This window comes from Anomaloglossus baeobatrachus, chromosome 1, assembly GCF_048569485.1.
Source record: "Anomaloglossus baeobatrachus isolate aAnoBae1 chromosome 1, aAnoBae1.hap1, whole genome shotgun sequence".
Taxonomy (NCBI): Eukaryota; Metazoa; Chordata; class Amphibia; order Anura; family Aromobatidae; genus Anomaloglossus; species Anomaloglossus baeobatrachus.
Window position 1 is genome coordinate 508,311,581 of NC_134353.1, and position 25,431 is coordinate 508,337,011.

The following is a 25,431-nucleotide window of genomic DNA, read 5'->3' on the forward strand; positions in this document are numbered from 1 at the left end:
CTGTCTCGCTGTCACACACAGCGATCTGTGCTTCACAGCGGGACAGCAACAACTAAAAAATGGCCAGGACATTCAGCAACAACCAGCGACCTCACAGCAGGGGCCAGGTTGTTGCTGGATGTCACACACAACAACATCGCTAGCAACGTCACAAAAGTTGTTCGTTAACAGCGATGTTGCTAGCGATGTTGCTTAGTGTGACGGGGCCTTTATAAGCATCAGTCAACAGTACAGTTACTCTGCCATAAAGATATCGTTGAGTCTACGAAGAGATAGCCAATGTTTATCCTTATTTTATTGACATACTAGACATTAGTATTACTAGTGTCTGGATTATCCAAATGTACACCTTTTATGGGAAAAAGAGAGAAGAGAAGAGAAAGGGAAGAAAAAAAATAGAAGGGAGGAAACAGGGAGAGGTAGTGAAGAAAGAATGAGAACAGACAAGGGGAGGGATATCAGAGTGGGCGGGAAGAGGTCCCACTAGCCCCACCAAGAGGAAAAAAATAAAAAGGGGGGGAAGCTAAGGAAAGGAATGGGGGAAGGACAATACGAGGGAGGAGGGGGTGGGGGGCCCGGGGGACAGAGCAGAATAAACTTTTCATTTTAATGTTCCTAGAACTCCTGTAGAAAGTTATTTTACTCATTTACAAAGTCACCCAGAGAGAAAACTTGATATCCCGGCATCTAATGATTGCCGCTTTACTATGGGCACTTTGTACAAATTTTGTATGTATATGGAAATTAAGATGAAATAACCTATTATCTCTTCCCTACAGGCATCCAGCCGAATGAAAACGCCTGTTAAATTTGTAACAAACACATCTGTTCTCCCTTTTAACCCTGCTGCATTTCTAGAGGTATAACTTTCATTGCTAAAGTAGCACCCTATCGTGATGATCCAATGTAGACTTTCTTTCTTTTTACACTATTATTTTTTCTGCTTAGATAATTCTATATTTGAGAATGTGCCTAGCTCATAGTGCTGGTGTAGACCCAACCTTCCAGTCTTTAGCAGATATGCAGGATCAGGCACCAGCTCTGGGACGCTATGTTAGAGAGCTAATGTCGAATGACATGAATGCACCAGACATTTCCAAAGATGAAGACATGAACCCTGTGGAGATGTACATAAGCCTCATTCAACAACTATTGTCTGCATCTGGAGGTACTTTGCCGAATCAACTCCTATATAATTTAAGCTTTAAAGATTATTATTACTGTGTCTGGCCATTGGTTTTCGGCACGGACCCTATAAAATTGTTTTTTTTGCTTGCGTCTTATTAAAGTTCACTATAAAACTAATATTGATACCTTTTTATTAATTGCAGGTTTGCAAGTTATGTACTGCCTCCTTGAGATAGTATCTGTATATCCGCAGAAGCTGGCGGCTTTCTTAGTAGATAAAGTAGAATGGATAAAGGTAAGTACCAGATCATCACATTTCTACCTGTGTATTTTAGGAATATCTCACCTTGTTCAGTTGTTTTCCTCTCTATTTGCAATTTGTACATATTCTTTAAAGACATTAGTCCACAGCTTATTTGTAATTGTCACTCTTGTGTATTCTCAGAGTCTGATGATTGCTAACAAGGAGGAAATGCGGGAGCTAGCAGCTCAGTTGTTTGCTTTAGTTGTAGTTACTTTATCCGGTCCTGAGCTAAAATCTAAAATTCAGGGCTTGATCAAGACTGCTAAGGATACCCATGTAAGTATCGAGTCAAGTTCTTGTATTTATTGAAAATGAGATTTGGGTATAAATATTGGTTTGTACCTTTTCTTATCATATAGGGAGCTTGGTACATGGGTATGAATGTCATATTTCTTTATGCTTGGTAAATGTTTGTTGCCAGAACCGTAATAAGCAATCTAGAACAATGAAGATCTGTACTAGGGCAAAGCTGGTAGTGTAGGGATTCCATTCCCGTTCAGGTAACTGGGTAGCGTTCACATGGCGCAAGGTTCTTGTATCAAAAAAGTGAGCAGTTTATTACAGGATCATAAACTGTTCACAGCTCACTAAAACAAAATAACCTTTCCTTCTCATAGAAGGTATATGAAAACCAATGAGTTCATGCATCAGGCACAGGGATGTCAGTCCTGCCCTTCCAGCTCCTGGCAGAGACTCAGCAACCAACCCATCCCAGATGTCCTCCACCTTCACTCCCAGGCACTTCTCTCTGCTCAGTCTTGGGCAGCAACAGACTGATCCCCATCACCAACAGCACACTGAAAACCTAGTGAACCCATGTCCTGGTTCTAGTAAAAACACTGCAGGTGCACTCCTAATCAAACCCTGCAGAGCTTTAAATTAACCCAGTCCTACCTGGCTTTGCTACAGTAGGAAATTGTTTTTATATTTTCTTATAGTCCCCAGAAGCTCAACATGGATCGCTATTGGCCCTGGGTTATCTGATTGGAAGATATTTGGATAGCACCAAAACTAGGAAAGGGCCCCAGGAAATGGAGGAACCAGATTCATTGTCTGTTTCTGAGCAGAATGAAACTATCCAAGCTTGTGTAGAAACCATTGGTAAGTCTGTTAAATAGTGATGTATTTTTAAGCTTTCACTTCATGCACATCCTAAATCCAAGCATGTAATAATTTTGTCTTGAAAATTTGTAGACAAGTTGTTGTCTATGTTTGGCACGAAGGTCTACACTGCACGAAGGTCTGCACTATGTGACTGCAGACGTGTGAATGCTCACAACACACAGATTCTTCATTTCTGGCAGAGAGAATGAGTATATACTTCCAACCACTTTCTGATTAGACATGCACGGCCTCACTCACTTGTCTTGTATTGAGTAAGGCAATGCACACCTAGTTGAAATGTGGTTGGGAGTGTGCATATTGCAAAACTGTGGTCAAATGGACACCTGGTGCCATCACTTGAGAATCCTGTTGGCACACACTATGGGGCTTAATAAGTGTACAGTCACTCCGGGCCAATCATTTGAACATCTGGGACACCATACAGCCATCGCAGCCCGCACAGAGAGGCAGCGGGCGGGCCGCCCGCCCGCCCACACAGAGAGCCATGCTAACGGAGTCTGCTCCATTATAGCCAATGGCCCAGTCGGCGCATGCGTCCGAAACACGTTTTTCTGGGTGGGGGATGGGCGGTTCGGACAGATTCCCCGACGGGACCACTAAATGTAAGGCAAAACGCAGTGTGAAAGTAGCCTAAGAGTCATGAAAAACAGTCTCAAAATCACTGGGACATATTGAAGCATTTCAGAGTTATAACCTCATAAAGTGACATTGGTCAGAAGTGTCAAATTTGGCCTGGCCAGGAATGTGAAAATAGGGTTTGGGTGAAGGGGCCACTCTTCTGTGTGACATCAAACAAAAAATCTGTCACTTTAGAATAAGGAGGCCTCTCTGGGCAGGGAAAACAGCTGCTGTGACAGGCCTCAGTAGTGCTTCTGCACGCCGACAGCACTTCACCTCATTTACCTAGTCATTCAAATGCTGATTTATCAGGAACAGAGTACAGGACAGTCTAGGTAAAAGTATGATTGAGCTTGTCTTTGAAAAACTTGCATGTGGATGTAAGTAGTTAGGGTGGTAAAATCCTGCTTTCATATACCCCTTAAGGTATATATAATAGCATGTGGTTTGCTTTTTATGGGATGCCTCTATATGAATTGGCACACTATGTACACCAGCACCATAGAGGCTAAAAGGATCATCTGACCTAGACAAATAATGCATACACATTACAAATGCCCCCTGACTCCTTCACCCCTGTGTGATTTTCTATTTTTCATTTTCGTTTTTTCCTCCACTTCTTCCAAGAGCCGAGATGTTCTTAATTTTCCATCAATATAGCCGTATGAGGGCTTGTTTATTGCTGGATGAGTTGTACTTTTGAATGACACCATTCATTCTGCCTTATATTGTACTGTAAAAAAAGAGCAATTGGTTTTTGGGATTTTTTTTTATTTACCATGGTCTATATGACCATGTAGATACCAAACATGTATAGTTTTTTGTTGTTTTTTTTTTGTTTTGTTATTTAAAGTGGTGAAAAAAATAAATTGAAATGTGTTTAAAAAAATATGAATTTAGCTTTCTTCATCGTTCCTTATGGGAGACCCAGACCATGGGTGTATAGCTTCTGCCTCCGGAGGACACACAAAGTACTACACTAAAAAGTGTAGCTCCTCCCTCCGAGCATATACACCCCCTGGATAACCAAATCTAGCCAGTTCAATGCTTTGTGTTCAGGAGGCACACATCCACACATGCATTCTCATCTGATTTTTGATTTTAAAGAGTTGGAAGAAAAGCGGGTCCAAGCTGGACCCCCGGCATGTCCCTTCTCACCCCACTGTGTCGGCGGTGTTGTTAAGGTTGATTTCAAGGCTGGAGCCTTACATGCCGTGCTCCTTCACCATCCCTTGGGCTCTGGCTTGAAGTGGGAGCCAGCACGGTTCTCACTGCTTTGCAGGAGACCGGTCTCCATCCGCAGCCCTTTCAGGACCCTGCCGGACGGAGCACTCATCCCTCAGGGACCTGGCCCTGCGTCTCACAAGCTAAGTATTTGAGACGTTATTGCAGGGGGTCCTTTGCATCTTTATTGTTGGGGAGAGTGTGTCAGGTTACTTTGGTGACATTTCCGGCCGGTTCTCTGGTTTTCACCTGAGAACCGCGCCGAGGGTGCCTGCTCGCCGGCCGCATTGTAAAATTTAGGCCCGGCTTCGGCTGCGGCCTACTTTCGTTTTCACTGCCCCTGCATGTCAGTCATGCAGAGGGACAGTGCGGCGCCGCCCACCGGCCGTTCAGCACAGGGGAGGACACTCCTCTCTGAGGAGATGTTTCCCTCCCCTGTATATCTCCTTGGCCCTCCGGTTCCCGCTCTTGGACTAGGCCCCGCCCCCCCTCCTCACTCCGGCGCCATTTTATCAGCGTTCTCACACTGATCGGCGCTGGCTGCTTCATCTCTGCAACCTGTCTGGGGGTCCGAGCTGTGGGATCCGGAGGGCACACAAAACGGTCTGGTAAGCCACAACCTCTGGTTGTGGACTTTCTTATACACTCTCTGGGGGTCATTCTGAAGGAGTGTGTTCTTTACTGCAGAGCCTCCACCTCAGCAGCATGTCTCACACTAGGAGCAAGGCTGCAAGGCTGTACTCAATATGCACTGCATGTAAGCTCGTACTGCCTGAACCGAGCACATATCCACATTGTGATGCCTGCTCTAACATGGTGGTGCCTCAGCCTGGAGTCTCCCCAGTGGTCCCTCCGGCTGCTCCGGCCCCGGTGGCTGAACCCCCGGCTTGGGTAGAATCGTTTTCTAAGGCTATCTCCCAGTCCTTTGCCGACTCCATGGGACAGCTGTCCCGGACTCTGCTGAGCATGCATCATCCCCCTTCTCAGGGCGCCTCTGCTGCTTCGGCTCGCTCTGCAGAGCTCACAGAGGATTCTTCATCTGCTCCCAGACCCCGTCCTCCTAAAAGGAGACGCAGGGTCCCCTCTCCTTCCTCGTCCCGCGGCTCCGATTCACGAGCCGACTCGCAGGACGAGGAGGATGTCTTTACTGGGGGCTCGGACGCTACCTCCATGTGCCCCATTGATCTGACCGAGGGTGATGCGGATGTTAGTGATTTGATTGCGTCCATTAATTCCGTACTGGACCTCAATCCGCCAGTATCAGAGGAGCAACCCTCTCTGGCAGAAAAGCACCAGTTTACCTTGCCTAAGAGAACAAGGAGTGTGTTCTTTAACCACTCCAGTTTTCAAGCCACTGTGTCCAAGCCCAGAGCCTGTCCTGACAAACGCTTCCCAAAGCGTGGTTTTGATGACCGTTTTCCTTTTCCACCAGAGGTGGTCAAGGAGTGGGCTCACTCACCAAAGGTAGACCCTCCGGTGTCTAGACTCTCAGCCCGGACAGTTGTATCTGTGGCTGATGGCACCTCACTTAAGAATCCCACTGACCGCCAGGTTGACCTCCTGGCCAAGTCTGTCTATGAGGCGGCAGGGGCCTCGTTCTCCCCATCCTTTGCAGCAGTGTGGGCTCTCAAAGCCATCTCTGCTTCCCTAGAGGAGATGCATTCCCTCACTAGGGATTCTATGCCTGAATTGGTTGCCTTAACTTCCCAGGCTTCAGCCTTTTCAGCCTACGCCATGTCTGCCATGCTGGAGGCTTCTCACCGCACTGCGGTGGCCTCCGCTAATTCCCTCGCTATCCGCAGGATCTTGTGGCTTCGACAGTGGAAGGCAGATGCTTCCTCAAAGAAGTACCTTGCTGGGCTCCCATTTGCTGGGTCCAGGCTGTTCGGTGAACAACTGGATGAAATAATTAAGGAGGCTACTGGCGGGAAGAGTACTTCCTTGCCACAGACTAAAACCAGGAAACCTGTCCAGGGCAGGAACCAGTCGAGGTTTCGTTCCTTTCGTTCCTCTAACTGGTTGTCCTCTAAGCCCTCGGCCTCGTCCACTAACTCAGCCAAGGACCAGAAGCCCACCTGGCGCAAGAAGCCGCATCCACAAAGGTCCGCAGGGGCTGCTGCCACCAAGGCAGCCTCCTCTTGACTATCTGGCCAAGCCAGCAACGTCCTTGGTCGGTGGCAGGCTCTCTCACTTTGGCGACGTGTGGTTTCAACACGTCTCCGATCAGTGGGTGCGGGATATCATCCCCCACGGCTACAGGATAGAGTTCTCTTCCAGCCCGCCAAACAGATTCTTTCTGTCAACTCCCCCCTGCTCCAAGGCCGCCGCCTTCTCTCAGGCAGTGGTATCCTTACAGGCCAATGGAGTAATTGTACCGGTTCCCGCCAGGGAACGGTTCAGAGGTTTTTACTCAAATCTCTTCCTAGTCCCCAAAAAGGACGGTTCCTTCCAGCCCATCCTGGATCTCAAGCTTCTCAACAAGCATGGTCAGGTGCGGCATTTTCGCATGGAGTCTCTGCGATCAGTCATTGCCTCAATGACCCAAGGAGATTTCCTGGCATCCATCGACATCAGAGATGCCTATCTGCATGTGCCAATTGCAGTTTCACACCAGCGTTGGCTACGTTTTGCAATCGGAGAGGACCATTTCCAATTCGTGGCTCTCCCCTTCGGGTTAGCCACGGCCCCTCGAGTATTTACCAAGGTCATGGCAGCAGTGGTTGCGGTTCTGCACCTCCAGGGGTTGGCAGTGATTCCTTACCTGGACGACCTTCTTGTCAAGGCTTCATCCAGTGCAGACTGTCAGCGGAGTGTCTCGCTCACTCTCGCCACGCTTGTTCAATTCGGGTGGCTTGTCAATCTGCCCAAGTCCACTCTGACCCCGACCCAAAAACTTACGTACCTAGGGATGCAATTCGAGACTCTGCCGGCACTTGTGAAGCTGCCCTTAGTCAAACAGCAGTCCCTCCATCTGGCGGTGCGCTCTCTGTTGAGGCCCCGCCGCCATTTCATCAGGCACCTCATGCAGGTGCTGGGTCAGATGGTGGCGTCAATGGAAGCGGTTCCCTTTGCCCAGTTCCATCTGCGTCCTCTGCAGCTGGACATTCTCCGCTGTTAGGACAAGCGGACTTCTTCCTTGCACAGGTTGGTGGCTCTGTCGCCACAGACCAGGAGCTCTCTTCAGTGGTGGCTTCGGCCCCTCTCTCTGTCTCTGGGACGCTCCTTCCTGATCCCGTCCTGGGTGATTCTCACCACGGATGCCAGTCTATCCGGCTGGGGAGCAGTATTTCTCCACCACCGAGCACAGGGCACTTGGACTCCGTCCGAATCAGCCCTCTCGATCAATGTGCTGGAAATCAGAGCTGTGCTCCTAGCTCTCGTAGCCTTTCACCACCTGTTGGCGGGCAAGCACATTCGAGTCCAGTCAGACAACGCGACAGCAGTTGCCTACATCAATCACCAGGGCGGGACTCGCAGCCGCCTGGCAATGTTGGAGGTTCAACGCATCCTTCAGTGGACGGAGGACTCCAAGTCCACCATATCCGCAGTCCACATCCCAGGCGTGGAAAACTGGGAGGCAGATTATCTCAGCTGTCAAACCGTGGACAGCGGCGAGTGGGCTCTGCATCCGGCAATGTTCCGGTCGATCTGCCGCAAGTGGGGCACTCCGGAAGTGGATCTAATGGCATCCTTTGCAGCGGACGCGCTGGTTCAGGATTGGTCCCAGTTCCGTCTGTCTTACGTGTTTCCCCCTCTAGCTCTCTTGCCCAGAGTCCTGTGCAAGATCAGAATGGAGGGCCGTCGGGTCATACTCATTGCTGCAGACTGGCCCAGGCGAGCTTGGTACCCAGACCTGCTCCGTCTGTCCGTAGAGGTGCCGTGGCATCTACCGGACCGCCCAGACCTTCTCTCACAAGGTCCGTTTTTCCGCCAGAATTCTGCAGCTCTCAGATTGACGGCGTGGCTCTTGAGTCCTGGATCCTGACGGCTTCCGGCATTCCTCCCGAAGTCATCTCCACTATGACTCAGGCTCGGAAGTCTTCCTCGGCCAAAATTTACCACAGGACTTGGAGAATTTTCCTGTCCTGGTGTCGTTCTTCCGGCCATGCCCCTTGGCCTTTTTCACTGCCGACCCTTCTGTCCTTCCTGCAGTCTGGTCTGCAACTAGGACTATCCCTCAATTCCCTCAAGGGACAGGTCTCGGCTCTGTCAGTGTTGTTCCAGCGGCGTATCGCCCGGCTGGCTCAGGTGCGCACCTTCATGCAGGGCGCATCTCACATCATTCCGCCTTACCGGCGGCCTCTGGATCCCTGGGACCTTAATCTGGTCCTCACGGCCTTGCAGAAACCCCCTTTTGAGCCTCTTAGGGAGGTTTCTTTGTTTCGACTTTCACAGAAAGTCATCTTTCTGGTGGCCATAACTTCTCTCAGGAGAGTCTCTGATTTGGCTGCGCTCTCTTCGGAGTCACCTTTTTTGGTTTTTCACCAAGACAAGGTGGTTCTCCGTCCGACTCCGGACTTTCTCCCTAAGGTGGTGTCTCCTTTCCACCTTAACCAGGACATTTCATTGCCTTCCTTTTGTCCGGCTCCTGTGCATCGCTTTGAGAAAGCGTTGCATACTTTAGATCTGGTGCGGGCGCTCCGGATCTTTGGGTCACGCACCGCTGCTCTTAGGCGGTGCACCTCTCTTTTTGTGCTGACCACAGGTCAGCGCAAGGGTCTCTCGGCTTCTAAACCGACCCTAGCTCGTTGGATTAGGTCGGCCATATCCGATGCCTACCAGTGTACTCAGGTGCCTCCCCCGCCGGGGATCAAAGCACACTCGACCAGAGCTGTCGGTGCCTCTTGGGCTTTCAGGCACCAGGCTACGGCTCAGCAGGTCTGTCAGGCTGCCACTTGGTCTAGTCTGCACACCTTTTCGAAGCACTACCAAGTGCATGCTCATGCTTCGGCAGATGCGAGCTTGGGCAGACGCATCCTTCAGGCGGCTGTCGCCCATTTGTGAAGTTAGGTTTTGCCTACTTCTCAGTTTTCTGTTTATTTCCCACCCATGGACTGCTTTGAGACGTCCCATGGTCTGGGTCTCCCATAAGGAACGATGAAGAAAAAGAGAATTTTGTTTACTTACCGTAAATTCTTTTTCTTATAGTTCCGACATGGGAGACCCAGCACCCTCCCTGTTGCCTGTTGGCAGTTTTCTTGTTCCGTGTGTTTTCACCGGCTGTTGTTGTAGACAGAGGTTCCGGTTGTTCCGGGTTTTGCTCTATCTCTACTTGTGGGTGGATGTCCTCCTTCAGCTTTTGCACTAAACTGGCTAGATTTGGTTATCCAGGGGGTGTATATGCTCGGAGGGAGGAGCTACACTTTTTAGTGTAGTACTTTGCGTGTCCTCCGGAGGCAGAAGCTATACACCCATGGTCTGGGTCTCCCATGTCGGAACTATAAGAAAAAGAATTTACGGTAAGTAAACAAAATTCTCTTTTTTGTCGCAATTTTCCGTGATATGTAATATTCTCATTTTTCAGTACCTGGCGCTATATTAAGGCTTATTATTTGCTCCCTGAGCTTAATGTTTTTACTTTTATTGTTTTGGGGTAGATACAATGTTTTGATTGCAATGTTATGGCAACCCCAAAAATATAATTCTGGCATTTGTATTTTTTTTTTCTCAACTAGGTTAAGTTATATTATATTTTGATCGGACATTTCTGAACTCGGCGATATCAAATGTGTGTTTTTTATATTTGTTTTATTTGTAATGGGGACAAAAGGTGGGTGATTTGAACTTTTGTGTTTTTTTTATATTAAGATTTTTTAAAACTTTTTTTACTTTTACTGGATGTAATCATCTCCTTAGGGGAGCTGAAGTTGCGATTGTCCAATCATTTGTGCTACACAGAGCAGTGATTTAGCACTGCTCTGTATAGCAAAAATCACGATCTCCTAAGAATGCTGACCACGTCACAGGAGGATTGTGATGATAGCACAGCGGTTAGGACAACCCGTTGGCATAATCATATGACAGTTCAGTGACATGGTTCATGTCAGCGCATGTTAAATGCTGCCATAAGCATTTAATTGATTAACAGTTACAAATGGAAACATTTTTTTTTTAGTTTTTTTTTTTTTAAAAAAAACCAGAAACTGTGTACTTTCCACACTAGCCATTAAAAGCGTAATATTAGGCTCATAGTTTGTGTTTTGTACACTAAACTTTTCAGAAGTCTCATTATCATCACTGACAGGATTGCAATGAAAGGTAACACCTCTGTATAGAGTAGATAATACAGGATTCTCCAATTAGAGAAAATAAGGCTATGTGCGCATGTTGCGTATTTGCATGCAGTTACGCTGCGCTCTGCACCGCAGCGTAACTGCATGCGCCCTGCGTCCCCAGCATAATCTATGAAGATTATGCAGGAGACGTGCGCACGTGGCGTATTAGAGCGCAGCGCTTTGGCTGCTGCCCGAAGCGCGCGTTCTAAGAAGTGACATGTCACTTCTTTCCTGCGCTCTGCTTGCAGTCCCCGCTCTGTCTATGGGAGGGGCTGCACTCAGAGCGCATGGAATCGGCTTTTTTTTTTTTCACTACGGACTCTTTCTGCAGCGATTTGATGTGCACGTGTGCTGTTCAAATCGCTGCAGAAATTTCTGCAGGGACAGAACGCTACGTGCGCACATAGCCTAATGGTGACTGTTTGCCTCTTCAATTTTTCCTTCATGATTAATATTGCCCAGATTAGAGCATACACATTAAAATAGAACTTTATTTCCACAAACTTTGCATAAATCACTTTTATAGATGATTGGGAAAAACTTTATAATTTATCTTAATAGAAAAATCAGCCTCTTTCCTCACTTATCACTTCCCTTCCCCCCTGTACGGAACTCACCATCTATTTGTGAAAAAGCTGCGGAAGTCCATCTTGCTTAGAGGAGACAGGACTGCAGGGGTCATGTGACATAGACCATAATCATCTATGGAGAGGGGGGAGTAAGCAGCAGGAAGGGGTGCAGAGAGAAAAACATCATGTAGAACTCTGTGACAAGTATTACCTGATATCAGAGCTTTAATCAGATCAAAACAGCTGAGCTCTGCTGTATAATGTCCTCCATGCATTGCAGCTTGTACTTGTGAACTAAAGAGTGAATGAAGACCAGGAGCCCACCTGTCTGTCTATGGGAAAAATCACTGTAGCTCGTCACTTTTCCACGGCAAACAGTGGATTGCAGGTTACAGGTAGAGCATGGAGAGGGGAAAACTGGTGAGAATAGAGGATATAAGTTATATATTGGCCAGAAATGGGGTTATTCCTCATGTACATCCAGGACACCTTATCATGAGAAGTCCCTTGGAAGCCCTGTTATGCTATATTTCTATACAAACAAATAAGGTCCATATGAAGAAACAAGATCATTAAAACAACCTATAAAAATCTGATTGAAATAATTGGTCACTTTGTGATGACACGTTCCCTTTAATGCAGGTTCCCCTGGGTAGCTGTATCTTCAGAGTGTAAATGAGGGAAACGCATGCATTCTATCTAGAGTTGATTGTCTTTAATTTGGACATCCACCAAAAATATATGTGGCATATTTATTTTGTCTAGGCACATTATTGGATAATGGATCGCCTTTGTCAATTGCTGCAATAACGGCTTTGGGTGAGATCGGACGGAATGGGGCTCTGCCAATACCAGATGAAGGATCTGGGCTCACCAAAAATCAGCTAGTAGAAGGTCTTCTGGCCAGGATACCTTCTGGCAAAGAGACAAACAAGGTAACTTGTACTTTAGTAACTATTTCCTATGTGTGCTTAATATGTGATGGAGTGGAAGACTGGTGCCACATATATTGCACTTAGTGTCCTGGCCTTGTAAGCATGAAAGGGATTTCCATTGTATCTTATTAAAATGTTCGGAGATGTTGGAAGTACAAATATTCCATTCTTTGGGTATTGACTTGTAAATGCAGTTTGCTTTAAACTGCCTATGTCATGTGTTTTTTAGTTCATTGAAGAAACTTTTTTTTATTGGTCTATTGGCAATTTTAAGCCTTATGTCCTAATAAACCCAATTTTGGGGGAACTCATTAGGAGTATGTATATTCTAGTAGAGGTAGCATGCTGATAACCTGGTGCACTCTATGAAGGGTACTACGTGTTACTATAGTGGTACAGTAGGCTGTAGTGTTGCTGTTATTGAACAGCAGTTTAATAATGGCCCTCCTGCTAGTGTTATAACACTGTGCTTAGTTTTAGAACTTGATTTCAGCTAGATGCTCTCCATTTCCATGACTCGCAAATCCACACACATTTATCTACTTTTGTTATATGCTTTCTTAAAGGGGTTGTTCGGTTTAAAATGACAAGTCTGCAGTCACGCTATGTCTCACTTTACATGACTGCAGACTTATGATTCCTCACATCACACACATTGTGCGCTTTGAAGATTCTCCGGTGTCCGAGACAGGAACAGTGGTCAGGTGGTTGCAAGTATGCGATATACACACACTGGGGCCAGAATCCCACTAGATGTGCATGGCCTTGCAGAACACACTAGCAATAAATGAGGCTGCGTCCATCTCTTTAGGTTCTGGCCAGGAGTATGTATATCACATAACCGTGGCTACCTGACCACCGTTTCTGGCTCTGACATCAGAGACTCCTCACAACACACAGTGCATTCGATGTGAGGATTCATAAATCTGCAGTCACATAGAATGACTGCAGACTTGTCATTTAGACCGGACAACCTCTTTAGGCATATGCTCAGGAGAATTAGAGCACACCACTTTTACCATGTATACCATAAAGATTGTGACTTCGTAGAATCCTTTTTTTTAGTGAGTATTTCTAGTTCTATCTAGTCTAAACTGTTGTGTCTTCCTGGAGTGTTCGTAACCGTAATTTATTCAATTTATGGAAGAATTCTGTTTTGACAATGACTAGAATTCAGAATACTTAGTATTACTGCTGATTCCTTGGTTGGTTTTTTTTTAGGCTAAAGAACGGGCTATAAGAACACTGGGATACTTTCCTGTTGGGGATGGTAACTTTTCCCATCAGAAGAAGCTTCTGCAAGGATTAATGCAATCGGTGGAAGTAAGTTACCAATTCACTTTACTACTCAGCCTAAGGCCCCTTTCACACGTCAGTGATTCTGGTACGTATGTGCTAGTTTTTATACGTACCAGAATCACGGACATACGCAGACACATTATAATCAGTGAGTCTGCGCACACATCAGTGATTTTTGAATGACTGCGTACACACGTGTCCATGTGCTCTGCATGGAGATATGTCCGTTTTTTTCTGGCATCAAACTATGGTGTGATCCGTCAAACAAGTACCAGAAAAACATGGACATTGAAAATAAAAAGCTTTTCTTTGTCGCTCCATTGGGAGACCCAGACAATTGGGTGTATAGCTTCTGCCTCCGGAGGCCACACAAAGTATTACACTTTAAAAGTGTGACCCCTCCCCTCTGCCTATACACCCTCCCGTGCATCACGGGCTCCTCAGTTTTATGCTTTGTGTGGAAGGAGGCACACATCCACTCATGCATTCTCATATTAGTTATATCGGTGGAAAAAAATTGGGCCCCCACGGGGCCCCCGGCATGTTCCCTTCTCACCCCACTACGGCGGCGGTGCTGTTAAGGTTGAGGTACCCATTGCGGGTACAAAGGCCGGAGCCTCATGCCGTTTTCCTTCACCATCCCTTAGCGGCTCTGGGAGAAGTGGGATCCTGACCGGTCATCCATTTACTGGGACCGTGCTCCCTCCGCAGCCCCTGTGGGGATCTGCCGCACAGGAGTCTATTCATCCTCAGGGACCGGGCCCTGCATCGCTAAGGTACTCTGTGTCCCCATGGGGGCTGTGCATGGAGCGCCTTCTTCCCGGACGCTGCAGCAGCTGCTGATTTGTGAAGACCGGCGGACTTCCGCGCCGACCGCGCCTGCTTGTCGGCCGCGGTCTTAAATTTAGTCCCCGGCTTCATTGCGGCCTAGTAGCAAAACTCCCGCCCCCGGGCCTGCCTGTCAGGGGTAAGGGCGGGACTGCCGACCTGACGTCGGATGTGAGGGCCGGAGCATCCTGTATGTTTCCTCCCCCCTCACTGATCACTGTGGGGACCCCAGATTCCCGCACTTTTCTAGCGCCGCCCACGGCTCCACTCCTCCCCAGAGAGCTCCGGCAGCCATTTTTTTGGCATTCTACCGGTGGAGGATTACCAGGAAAGAGCTCTGCAACTCTGGGAGGCCTAAGGCAGGGAATCTGGAGGACACACACTCCGCTTTTTAGCGGTCGGTAAGCCACACCGGTCACCCGGTGCTGGTCCCCTTAGGGTGCCGGAATAGTTACGTATTATATATATATATATATATATATATATATATATATATATATATATATACTTCTGTTCGGTCGGGCTATATACCCTTTCCCATATACCCTCAGTGATCACTCTCCTAGGAGACAACAGCATGTCGTCCACAAGGAGCAAGGGTGCTAAGGCACAGGGTTTTTTTGCGACCTGTACCTCTTGTGCGGCTATGTTACCTGCGGGTTCCACCTACCCTCACTGTGAGCAATGCTCGACCCCTGTTTTGCTTGCTCAGCCGGAGCCTCGGTCACTAGTGGGCCCCTCGGCTCAGGTAGATCCCCCTGCTCCCCCTGTCCAGGCGGCAGGGACAGAGTTTGCAGTTTTTGCTGAGAAACTCTCTGAGTCACTTTCACAGTCCATGGCTCAGTCTATGGACAAATGGTCTGCCAAGCTGCTAGAAGCTTTGCAGTCCAGACCGGTCCTTACACAGGCCCCGGGCCCTGTTGGATCGTCGCCTCCAGGCCCCTCTCGGTCCGCGCCGCAGCACGCTCCCAGGGGGTGCCCTAGGTCTCACGTGGAGGACTCCTGCCTGGACCACAGTCCCAGACCGGCTAAGCGGGCTCGATGGGAATCTTCCCCGACTTCTTCACGCTGCTCGGGGTCCCAGCTTGAGGACTCTCTGGAGGACGAGGCGGATGTCGCAGCTCAGGGCTCTGACCCTGACGTTGCTCTCAATCTTGATACACCTGAAGGGGACGCCTTAGTAAATGACCTTATCTCGTCCATCAACCAGGTGTTAGATCTTTCTCCCCCGCCTCCACCTGTAGAGGAGTCGACTTCTCAGCAGGAGAAACACCAGTTTCGGTTCCCTAAACGTACACGGAGTGCGTTTTTCGATCACTCTAACTTCAGAGATGCTGTCCAGAAGCCCAGAGCGGTTCCGGACAAGCGCTTTACTAAGCTCCTTACTGACACACGTTACCCCTTCCCCTCTGACGTAGTTAAGGGTTGGGCTCAATGTCCCAAGGTGGATCCTCCAGTCTCTAGATTGGCGGCTAGATCTGTGGTATCGGTTGCAGATGGCTCATCACTAAAAGATGCCACTGACAGGCAGATAGAGCTCCTGGTGAAATCCATCTATGAAGCCACGGGCGCGTCTTTTGCCCCAGCTTTTGCAGCCGTGTGGGCACTCCAAGCTATCTCAGCTTGTCTGGCTGAGATTAATGCGGTCACACGTAATTCTGCTCCGCAGGTTGCGTCTTTGACTTCTCAGGCGTCAGCTTTTTCTTCCTACGCCATGAACGCAGTCCTAGACTCTGCTAGCCGTACAGCGGTGGCATCCGCTAATTCTGTGGCAGTCCGCAGGGCCATGTGGCTGCGCGAATGGAAGGCAGACTCGGCTTCCAAGAGGTTCTTAACCGGTTTGCCGTTTTCTGGCGACCGATTGTTTGGCGAACGATTGGATGAGATTATTAAGGAATCCAAGGGAAAGGACTCATCCTTACCCCAATCCAAACCTAAGAGACCTCAGCAACGGAAAATACAATCGAGGTTTCGGTCCTTTCGTCCCTCCGCCAAGCCCCAATCCTCTTCGTCCAGCAGGCCGGAGAAAGGCCAGAGGAACTCCTATGCGTGGCGGACTAAGTCACGCCCCCAAAAAGCCGCCGGAGGCAATGCCTCCAAGGCGGCCTCTTCATGACTCTCGGCATCCCCGAACCGCATCCTCGGTCGGTGGCAGGCTCTCCCGCTTTTGCGACGCCTGGTGGCCACATGTTCAAGACCGATGGGTGAGAGACATTCTGTCTCACGGTTACAGGATAGAGTTCAGCTCTCGTCCTCCGACTCGTTTCTTCAGAACCTCTCCGCCCCCGATCGGGCCGACGCACTTTTTCAGGCGGTGGACGCTCTGAAGACAGAAGGAGTTGTGATCCCTGTTCCCCCTCAGGAACATGGTCGCGGCTTTTACTCCAACTTGTTCGTGGTGCCAAAGAAGGACGGTTCATTCCGTCCCGTTCTGGACCTCAAACTACTCAACAGACATGTGAGCACCAGACGGTTTCGGATGGAATCTCTCCGCTCGGTCATCGCATCGATGTCACAAGGAGACTTCCTAGCATCGATCGACATCAAGGATGCTTATCTCCATGTGCCGATCGCACCCGAACATCAACGCTTCTTGCGTTTCGCCATCGGGGACGAACACCTTCAGTTCGTTGCATTGCCTTTCGGCCTAGCGACAGCCCCACGGGTGTTCACCAAGGTCATGGCATCCGTTGTGGCGGTCCTACACTCTCAGGGCCACTCGGTGATTCCCTACTTAGAAGATCTCCTAGTCAGGGCACCTTCTCAGGTGGCGTGTCAAAACAGCCTTACCGTAGCTCTGGCGACTCTCCAGCAGTTCGGGTGGATCATCAACTTCCCAAAATCCAAGTTGACACCGACCCAATCACTGACTTACCTCGGGATGGAGTTTCATACACAGTCAGCGGTAGTCAAGCTACCGCTGGACAAACAGCTTTCTCTGCAGGCAGGGGTGCAATCACTTCTTCGGGGTCAGTCACACCCCTTAAGGCGCCTCATGCACTTCCTGGGGAAGATGGTGGCAGCGATGGAGGCAGTGCCCTTCGCGCAATTCCATCTGCGGCCACTCCAGTGGGACATTCTCCGCAAATGGGACAGGAGGTCGACTTCCCTCGACAGGAACGTCTCGCTTTCCCTTGCAACCAAGACGTTTTTTTCAGTGGTGGCTCCTTCCCAATTCTCTATCGCAAGGAAAATCCTTCCTACCCCCAACCTGGGCTGTGGTCACCACGGACGCGAGCCTGTCAGGGTGGGGAGCGGTTTTCCTCCACCACAGGGCTCAGGGAACCTGGACTCCGGTAGAGTCATCCCTTCAGATCAATATTCTGGAGATAAGGGCAGTGTATCTAGCCCTATTGGCCTTTCATCGGTGGCTGGAGGGCAGGCAGATCCGTATCCAGTCGGACAACGCCACTGCCGTCGCATACATCAACCACCAAGGCGGCACTCGCAGTCGTCAAGCCTTCCAGGAAGTCCGGCGGATTCTGCAGTGGGTGGAAGCCACAGCCTCCACCATCTCCGCAGTTCACATCCCGGGCGTAGAAAACTGGGAAGCAGATTTTCTCAGTCGTCAGGGCATGGACGCGGGGGAATGGTCTCTTCACCCAGACGTGTTTCGAGAGATCTGTCGCCGCTGGGGAACGCCGGACGTCGATCTTATGGCGTCACGGCACAACCACAAAGTCCCGACATTCATGGCCCGGTCTCAAGATCACAGAGCTCTGGCGGCGGACGCATTAGTTCAGGATTGGTCGCAGTTTCGACTGCCTTATGTATTTCCTCCTCTGGCGATGCTGCCCAGAGTGTTGCGCAAAATCAGGTCCGACTGCCGTCGCGCCATTCTCGTCGCTCCAGATTGGCCGAGGCGGTCGTGGTACCCGGATCTGTGGCATCTCACGGTGGGTCAACCGTGGGCGCTTCCAGACCGCCCAGACTTGCTGTCACAAGGGCCGTTTTTCCATCTGAATTCTGCGGCCCCCAACCTGACTGTGTGGCCATTGAGTCCTGGCTCCTAGCGTCTTCAGGGTTATCTCAGGATGTCATTGCCACCATGAGACAGGCCAGGAAACCAACGTCCGCCAAGATCTGTTACAGGTCTTGGAGGATCTTCTTATCCTGGTGTTCTGATAATGGTTTTACTCCCTGGCCTTTTGCCTTACCCACTTTTCTTTCATTCCTTCAATCCGGAATGGACAAGGGTTTGTCACTCGGTTCTCTCAAGGGACAAGTATCGGCGCTATCCGTATTTTTTCAAAAGCGTCTGGCCAGGCTTCCGCAGGTCCGCACGTTCCTGCAGGGAGTTTGCCACATAGTCCCACCTTACAAGCGTCCGCTGGAACCCTGGGATCTTAACAGGGTGCTAACGGCTCTTCAGAAACCACCTTTCGAGCCGCTGCGGGATGTCTCTTTATCACGTCTTTCGCAGAAGGTGGCATTTCTAGTGGCAGTTACATCACTCCGTAGAGTGTCGGAGCTGGCAGCTTTGTCATGCAAAGCCCCCTTCCTGGTTTTTCACCAGGATAAGGTGGTTCTGCGTCCTGTTCCGGAATTTCTCCCTAAGGTGGTATCTCTTTTTCATCTCAATCAGGATATCTCCTTACCTTCATTTTGCCCTAATCCAATTCACCAATGTGAAAAGGATTTGCACTCATTAGATCTAGTGAGAGCACTCCGGTTCTACGTGTCTCGCACGGCGCCCCTGCGCCGTTCAGATGCGCTCTTTGTCCTTGTCGCTGGCCAGCGTAAGGGTTCGCAGGCTTCCAAGTCAACCTTGGCTCGGTGGATCAAGGAACCGATTCTTGAAGCCTACCGTTCTTCTGGGCTTCCGCTTCCTTTGGGGCTGAAAGCCCATTCTACCAGAGCCGTGGGTGCGTCCTGGGCATTGCAGCACCGGGCTATGGCTCAGCAGGTGTGTCAGGCAGCTACCTGGTCTAGTCTGCACACTTTCACGAAACACTATCAGGTGCATACCTATGCTTCGGCAGACGCCAGTCTAGGTAGGCGAGTCCTTCAGGCGTCGGTTGCCCACCTGTAAGAGGGGGTCGTTTCGGCTCTTTTTATCGAGGTATTCTTTTACCCACCCAGGGACTGCTTTTGGACGTCCCAATTGTCTGGGTCTCCCAATGGAGCGACAAAGAAGGGAATTTTGTTTACTTACCGTAAATTCCTTTTCTTCTAGCTCCTATTGGGAGACCCAGCACCCGCCCCTGTTCCCTTCGGGCTGTTTGTTCTTTTGTGTACACATGTTGTTCATGTTGAATGGTTCTTTTGGTTCATGGTTTTCAGTTCTCCGAACATCCTTCGGATTGAATTTACCTTAGACCAATTTATAAGTTTCCTCCTTCCTGCTTTTGCACCAAAACTGAGGAGCCCGTGATGCACGGGAGGGTGTATAGGCAGAGGGGAGGGGTTACACTTTTTAAAGTGTAATACTTTGTGTGGCCTCCGGAGGCAGAAGCTATACACCCAATTGTCTGGGTCTCCCAATAGGAGCTAGAAGAAAAGGAATTTACGGTAAGTAAACAAAATTCCCTTCTTTTGCATCCATACACTTGCATATTTTATGCTGCTTGACTTGTTAAAGGGGTTGTCCACTACTGGACAACCCCAGTTTAATAAATTCAGGACAACTTATAAAATAGAATCTGAGTATACTCACCCTATGCATCGTCCCCTTTCTTGCGATATATGGCCGCTAAACGGCTACAGCCTGCACATTACACAAGTCAGTTCATTCTCCAGGAACAGCAGGGCCGACATCGCTGGAATGGCACAAGTGCAGGAGGTGAGTATACCCTGTTTTTATTTTATACAGGGTCCTAAATTGATGAAACTGGGATTGTCCAGCAGTTGACACCACCTCTAGGTAGGGGTCCTGTGGATTTACATTAATGCTACACATATAACCAGGTTGTCTGTACCTCACAGAAATTGCTTTATGCTTAAGTGCTTGTATTTTGTTCTAAAAATGATTGTATAGTTACATATTGGTAGTTACAGACCCTGCTGTCAGAACACACTTGACATATTCACCGTTATCGTATTTCTTTATCGTTCCTTTGGGAGACCCAGACCTTGGGTGTTTAGCTTCTGCCTCCGGAGGACACACAAAGTACTACACCTAAAAGGTGTAGCTCCTCCCTCTGAGCCTATACACCCCCTGGTGAACCAGTCACAGCCAGTTTATCGCTTTGTGTTCTGGAGGCATACATCCACACATGCATTCTCATATGATTTTTCCTTTTTCTTTTTTTTTTGGAAGAAGATTGAAGAAAAGCGGGTCCACGTCTGGACTCCCGGCATATCCCTTCTCACCCCACTGTGTCGGTGGTGTTGTAAGGTTGATTTCCAAGGCTGGAGCCTTACATGCCGTGCTCCTTCACCATCTTTCCTGGACTCTGGATTGAAGTGGGAGCCAGCACGGTCTCCATGCCTGGCAGGAGACCGGTCTCCGTCCACAGCCCCTTGAGGACCCTGCTGGACCGGAGCACTCACCCCCAGGGACCTGGCCCTGCGTCTCAGCAGCTAAGTATCTTGAGACGTTCATATGTTGGGGGTCCCTGTCCTTTATTGTGTGGGGAGAGTGTGTTTGCTGTGGGGTTTTTTTGGCATTTCCGGCGGGTCCTCTGGCTTTTCGCCCGAGAACCGCGACGATGGTGCCTGCGCGTCGGCCTCGCTGCTCAAATTTAGGCCCCGGCTTCGCCGGAGGCCTAGTTTCTGTTACCTGCCCTCGCATGTCACTCATGCAGAGGGACAGGCATGGCCCCTCCCGGCGGCCGTCCTGCACAGGGGAGGGACACTCCCCACTGCTTGTGCGCGACTCCCACCCTGCAGGCCTCTATGGCCCTCCAGATTCCGAGGGACGCCCCCGTCCGCCCCTCTCTTCGCTCCGGCGGCCGTTTTCTTGGGCAGGGTTCACTCTGCTCTGGGCCATCCTGCACTTTGCATCCCTGCTGAGGTGCTGTGCATTGGGGGTCCGGGCTTCGGGATCTGGAGGGCACGCGACACCGCTTCCAGCGGTCTGGTATGCCACAGCCGATCTCCGGTTGTGGACCTCTGCTATATACTCCCTGGGGTTCATTCTCTTTGTAGAAGCTGTTTCCCCCACTCAAGCAGCATGTCTCACACGAGGAGCAAGGCTCCAAAGCTTTATACTGCATGCGCTGCATGTAAGCTCCTGCTGCCTGAACCGAGCACCTATCCACATTGTGATGTCTGCTCTAACTTGGAGGTGCCACGGCCTGGAGTCTCGGCCCCAGTGGTCTCTCAGGCTGCTCCTGCACCTGTGGCTGAACCCCCGGCCTGGGTAGAGTCCTTCTCTAGGTCTATCTCCCAGTCATTTGCTGAGTCCATGGGACTTCTGTCCAGGACTTTGATGAATATGCATCAGCCCCCTTCACAGGGTGCTTCTAATGCTCTTGCTAAGGGTCCTTTAGGATCCCTATCCTCTGACCTCCGTCCACTGGAGCTCACAGAGGATTCATCATCAGGGCACAGGCCCCGTCCTCCTAAGAGGCTCCGCAGGGTTCCCTCTCCCTCCTCATCCCGTGGATCTGATTCAAGGGCTGAGGACTCGCAGGATGAGGAGGATGCCTATACAGGGGGCTCGGAGGCTAACTCCATGTGCCCCATTGATCCTTCCGAGGGTGACTCGGACCTTAGTGACTAGATTGCTTCCTTTAATTCTGTACTGGATCTCAATCCGCCAGTATCAGAGGAGCAACCCTCTCTGGCAGAAAAGCACCAGTTTACCTCGCCTAAGAGAGTAAAGAGTGTGTTCTTTAACCACTCCAGTTTTCAGGCCGCTGTGAGCAAACCCAGGGCCTGTCCTGACAAACGCTTCCCAAAGCGTGGTTCTGATGACCGTTTTCCCTTCCACCTGAGGTGGTCAAGGAGTGGGCTCACTCTCCAAAGGTAGACCCTCCGGTGTCTAGGCTCTCAGCCCAGACCGTTGTGTCGGTGGCTGATGGCACTTCCCTTAAGGATGCCACTGACCGTCAGATTGACCTTCTGGCCAATTCCTTGTATGAAGCGGTGGGGGCCGCGTTTTCCCCAACTTTTGCAGCAGTGTGGGCCCTCAAAGCCATCTCTGCTAGTCTGGAGGAGATGCATTCCCTCACCAGGGAATCTATGCCCGAGATGGTTGCCTTAACTTCTCAAGCTTCAGCTTTTTCTTCCTATGCCATGTGTGCCATGCTAGAGGCTTCTCACCGCACTGCGGTGGCTTCGGCTAATTCCCTTGTTATCCGCAGGATCTTGTGGCTTCGAGAGTGGAAGGCAGATGCTTCTTCAAAGAAGTACCTTGCTGGGCTCCCTTTTGCTGGTTCCCGGCTGTTCGGTGAACAGCTGGATGAAATTATTAAAGAGGCTACTGGCGGGAAGAGTACTTCCATGCCAGAAACCAAGACCAGAAAACCTGCCCAGGGTAGGATTCAGTCGAGGTTTCGCTCCTTTCGTTCCTCCAACTGGTCGTCCTCTAAGCCCTCCGCCTCGTCCGCTAACTCAGCCAAGGACCAGAAATCCCACTGGCGCTCCAGAGCGCGTCAGCAGAAGACCGCAGGAGGTTCTGCCACTAAGGCAGCTTCCTCGTGACTCTCGGCCCGCTCCAGCCACGTCCTTAGTCGGTGGCAGGCTCTCCCACTTTGGCGACGCTTGGTTTCAACAAGTCTCTGATCAGTGGGTGAGAGATATCATCTCTCACGGCTTCAGGATAGAATTCTCTTCCAGCCCGCCAAACAGATTTTTTCTCTCAACTCCCCCCTGCTCCAGGGCCGCCGCCTTCTTGCAGGCCGTGGAAGCCTTGCAGGCCAACGGCGTAATTGTACCAGATCCCGCCCGGGAACGGTTCAGAGGTTTTTACTCAAACCTCTTCCTAGTTCCATCCTGGATCTCAAGCTTCTCAACAAGCATGTTCGGGTGCGGCACTTTCGCATGGAGTCCCTGCAATCAGTCATTGCCTCAGTGACCCAAGGGGATTTCCTGGCGTCCATCGACATCAGAGATGCCTATCTGCATGTGCCAATTGCAGTTTCACACCAGCGTTGGCTACGCTTTGCAATAGGAAACGATCACTTCCAATTCGTGGCTCTCCCCTTCGGGTTAGCCACGGCCCCTCGGGTATTCACCAAGGTCATGGCAGCAGTGATTGCGGTTCTGCACCTCCAGGGGTTGGCAGTGCTCCCTTATATGGACGACCTTCTAGTCAAGGTTCCATCCAGCGCAGACTGTCAGCGGAGTGTCTCGCTCACTCTCAGCACTCTAGCCCAATTCGGGTGGCTTGTCAATCTTCCCAAATCCACTTTGACTCCGACCCAGAGTCTCACGTACCTAGGGATGCAGTTCGATACTCTGCCGGCACTTGTGAAGTTGCCCTTAGTCAAACAGCTGTCACTCCAGTTGGCGGTGCGCTCTCTCCTGAGGCCCCGCCGTTATACCCTCAGGCGTCTGATGCAGGTGCTGGGTCAAATGGTGGCGTCCATGGAGGCTGTTCCCTTTGCCCAGTTCCATCTGCGCCCCCTGCAGCTGGACATTCTCCGCTGTTGGGACAAGCGGCCTTCCTCCTTACACAAGTCAGTGGCTCTGTCGCCACGGACCAAGAGCTCTCTTCAGTGGTGGCTTCGGCCCCTCTCCCTGTCCCAAGGGCGTTCCTTCCTGGCCCCGTCCTGGGTGATTCTCACCACGGATGCCAGTCTATCCGGCTGGGGAGCGGTATGTCTCCACCACAGAGCACAAGGCACTTGGACTCCGTCCGAGTCAGCCCTTTCAATCAATGTGCTGGAAATCAGAGCCGTACTTCTAGCTCTCCTAGCATTTCACCATCTGCTGGCGGGCAGGCACATTCGAGTCCAGTCAGACAACGCGACAGCGGTTGCCTACATCAACCATCAAGGCGGGACACGCAGCCGCCTGGCAATGATGGAGGTACAACGCATTCTTCAATGGGCGGAGGACTCCAGGTCCACCATATCCGCAGTCCATATCCCAGGCGTGGACAACTGGGAGGCAGATTATTTCAGCCGTCAAAGCGTGGACGGTGGCGAGTGGTCCCTGCACCCGGCAGTATTTCAGTCGATCTGCCGCAAATGGGGCACTCCGGACGTAGACCTAATGGCATCCCGTCACAACAACAAAGTTCCTGTCTACGTGGCTCGCTCCCGCGATCCTCAGGCCTTCGCCGCGGACGCTCTGGTTCAGGACTGGTCCCAGTTTCGTCTGTCCTACGTGTTTCCCCCTCTAGCCCTCTTGCCCAGAGTCCTGCGCAAGATCAGAATGGAGGGTCGTCGAATCATCCTCATTGCACCGGACTGGCCCAGGCGAGCTTGGTATCCGGACCTGCTCCAACTGTCCGTAGAGATGCCGTGGCCTCTCCCGGACCGTCCAGACCTACTCTCGCAAGGTCCGTTCTTCCGCCCGAATTCTGCGGCCCTCAAATTGACGGCGTGGCTCTTGAGTCCTGGATTTTGACGGCTTCTGGTATTCCTCCTGAAGTCATCTCCACTATGACTCGGGCCCGTAAGTCTTCGTCCGCTAAGATCTATCACAGGACTTGGAAAATTTTCCTGTCCTGGTGTTGCTCTACCGGCCATTCTCCTTGGCCATTCTCCTTGCCGACCCTTCTGTCTTTTCTACAGTCCGGTCTGCAGCTAGGTCTGTCCCTCAACTCTCTCAAGGGACAGGTTTCGGCCCTGTCAGTCCTGTTCCAGCGGCGTCTCGCTCGGCTGGCTCAGGTCCGCACCTTCATGCAGGGCGCGTCTCACATTATCCCGCCTTACCGGCGGCCCTTGGACCCCTGGGACCTTAACTTGGTTCTCACGGTCTTGCAGAAACTCCCCTTTGAGCCCCTTAGGGAGGTTTCTTTGTACCGTCTCTCACAGAAAGTGGCCTTTCTGGTTGCTATAACTTCTCTCAGGAGAGTTTCTGATTTGGCTGCGCTCTCCTCGGAGTCGCCTTTTTTAGTCTTTCATCAAGACAAGGTGGTTCTCCGTCCGACCCCGGACTTTCTTCCTAAGGTGGTCTCTCCCTTCCACCTTAACCAGGACATTACCTTACCTTCCTTCTGTCCGGCCCCTGTTCATCGCTTTGAAAAAGCTCTACATACTCTAGATCTGGTGCGTGCTCTCCGGATCTAT

General features: G+C 50.5%; 1 protein-coding gene across 2 annotated transcripts in view; it reads left to right on the top strand.

Annotated features, from left to right (window-relative positions):
- The window catches only part of ECPAS (Ecm29 proteasome adaptor and scaffold), a 286,613-nt gene that overhangs the window by 126,155 nt on the left and 135,027 nt on the right, over nucleotides 1–25,431 (top strand). For both annotated transcript variants that reach the window (XM_075316050.1, XM_075316054.1), the window contains 7 exons: nucleotides 780–860; nucleotides 949–1,168; nucleotides 1,332–1,423; nucleotides 1,574–1,708; nucleotides 2,371–2,533; nucleotides 12,009–12,178; nucleotides 13,400–13,501. In XM_075316050.1, the coding sequence (XP_075172165.1) occupies nucleotides 780–860; nucleotides 949–1,168; nucleotides 1,332–1,423; nucleotides 1,574–1,708; nucleotides 2,371–2,533; nucleotides 12,009–12,178; nucleotides 13,400–13,501 (963 nt within the window). The remainder of the gene's footprint in view (nucleotides 1–779; nucleotides 861–948; nucleotides 1,169–1,331; nucleotides 1,424–1,573; nucleotides 1,709–2,370; nucleotides 2,534–12,008; nucleotides 12,179–13,399; nucleotides 13,502–25,431) is intronic.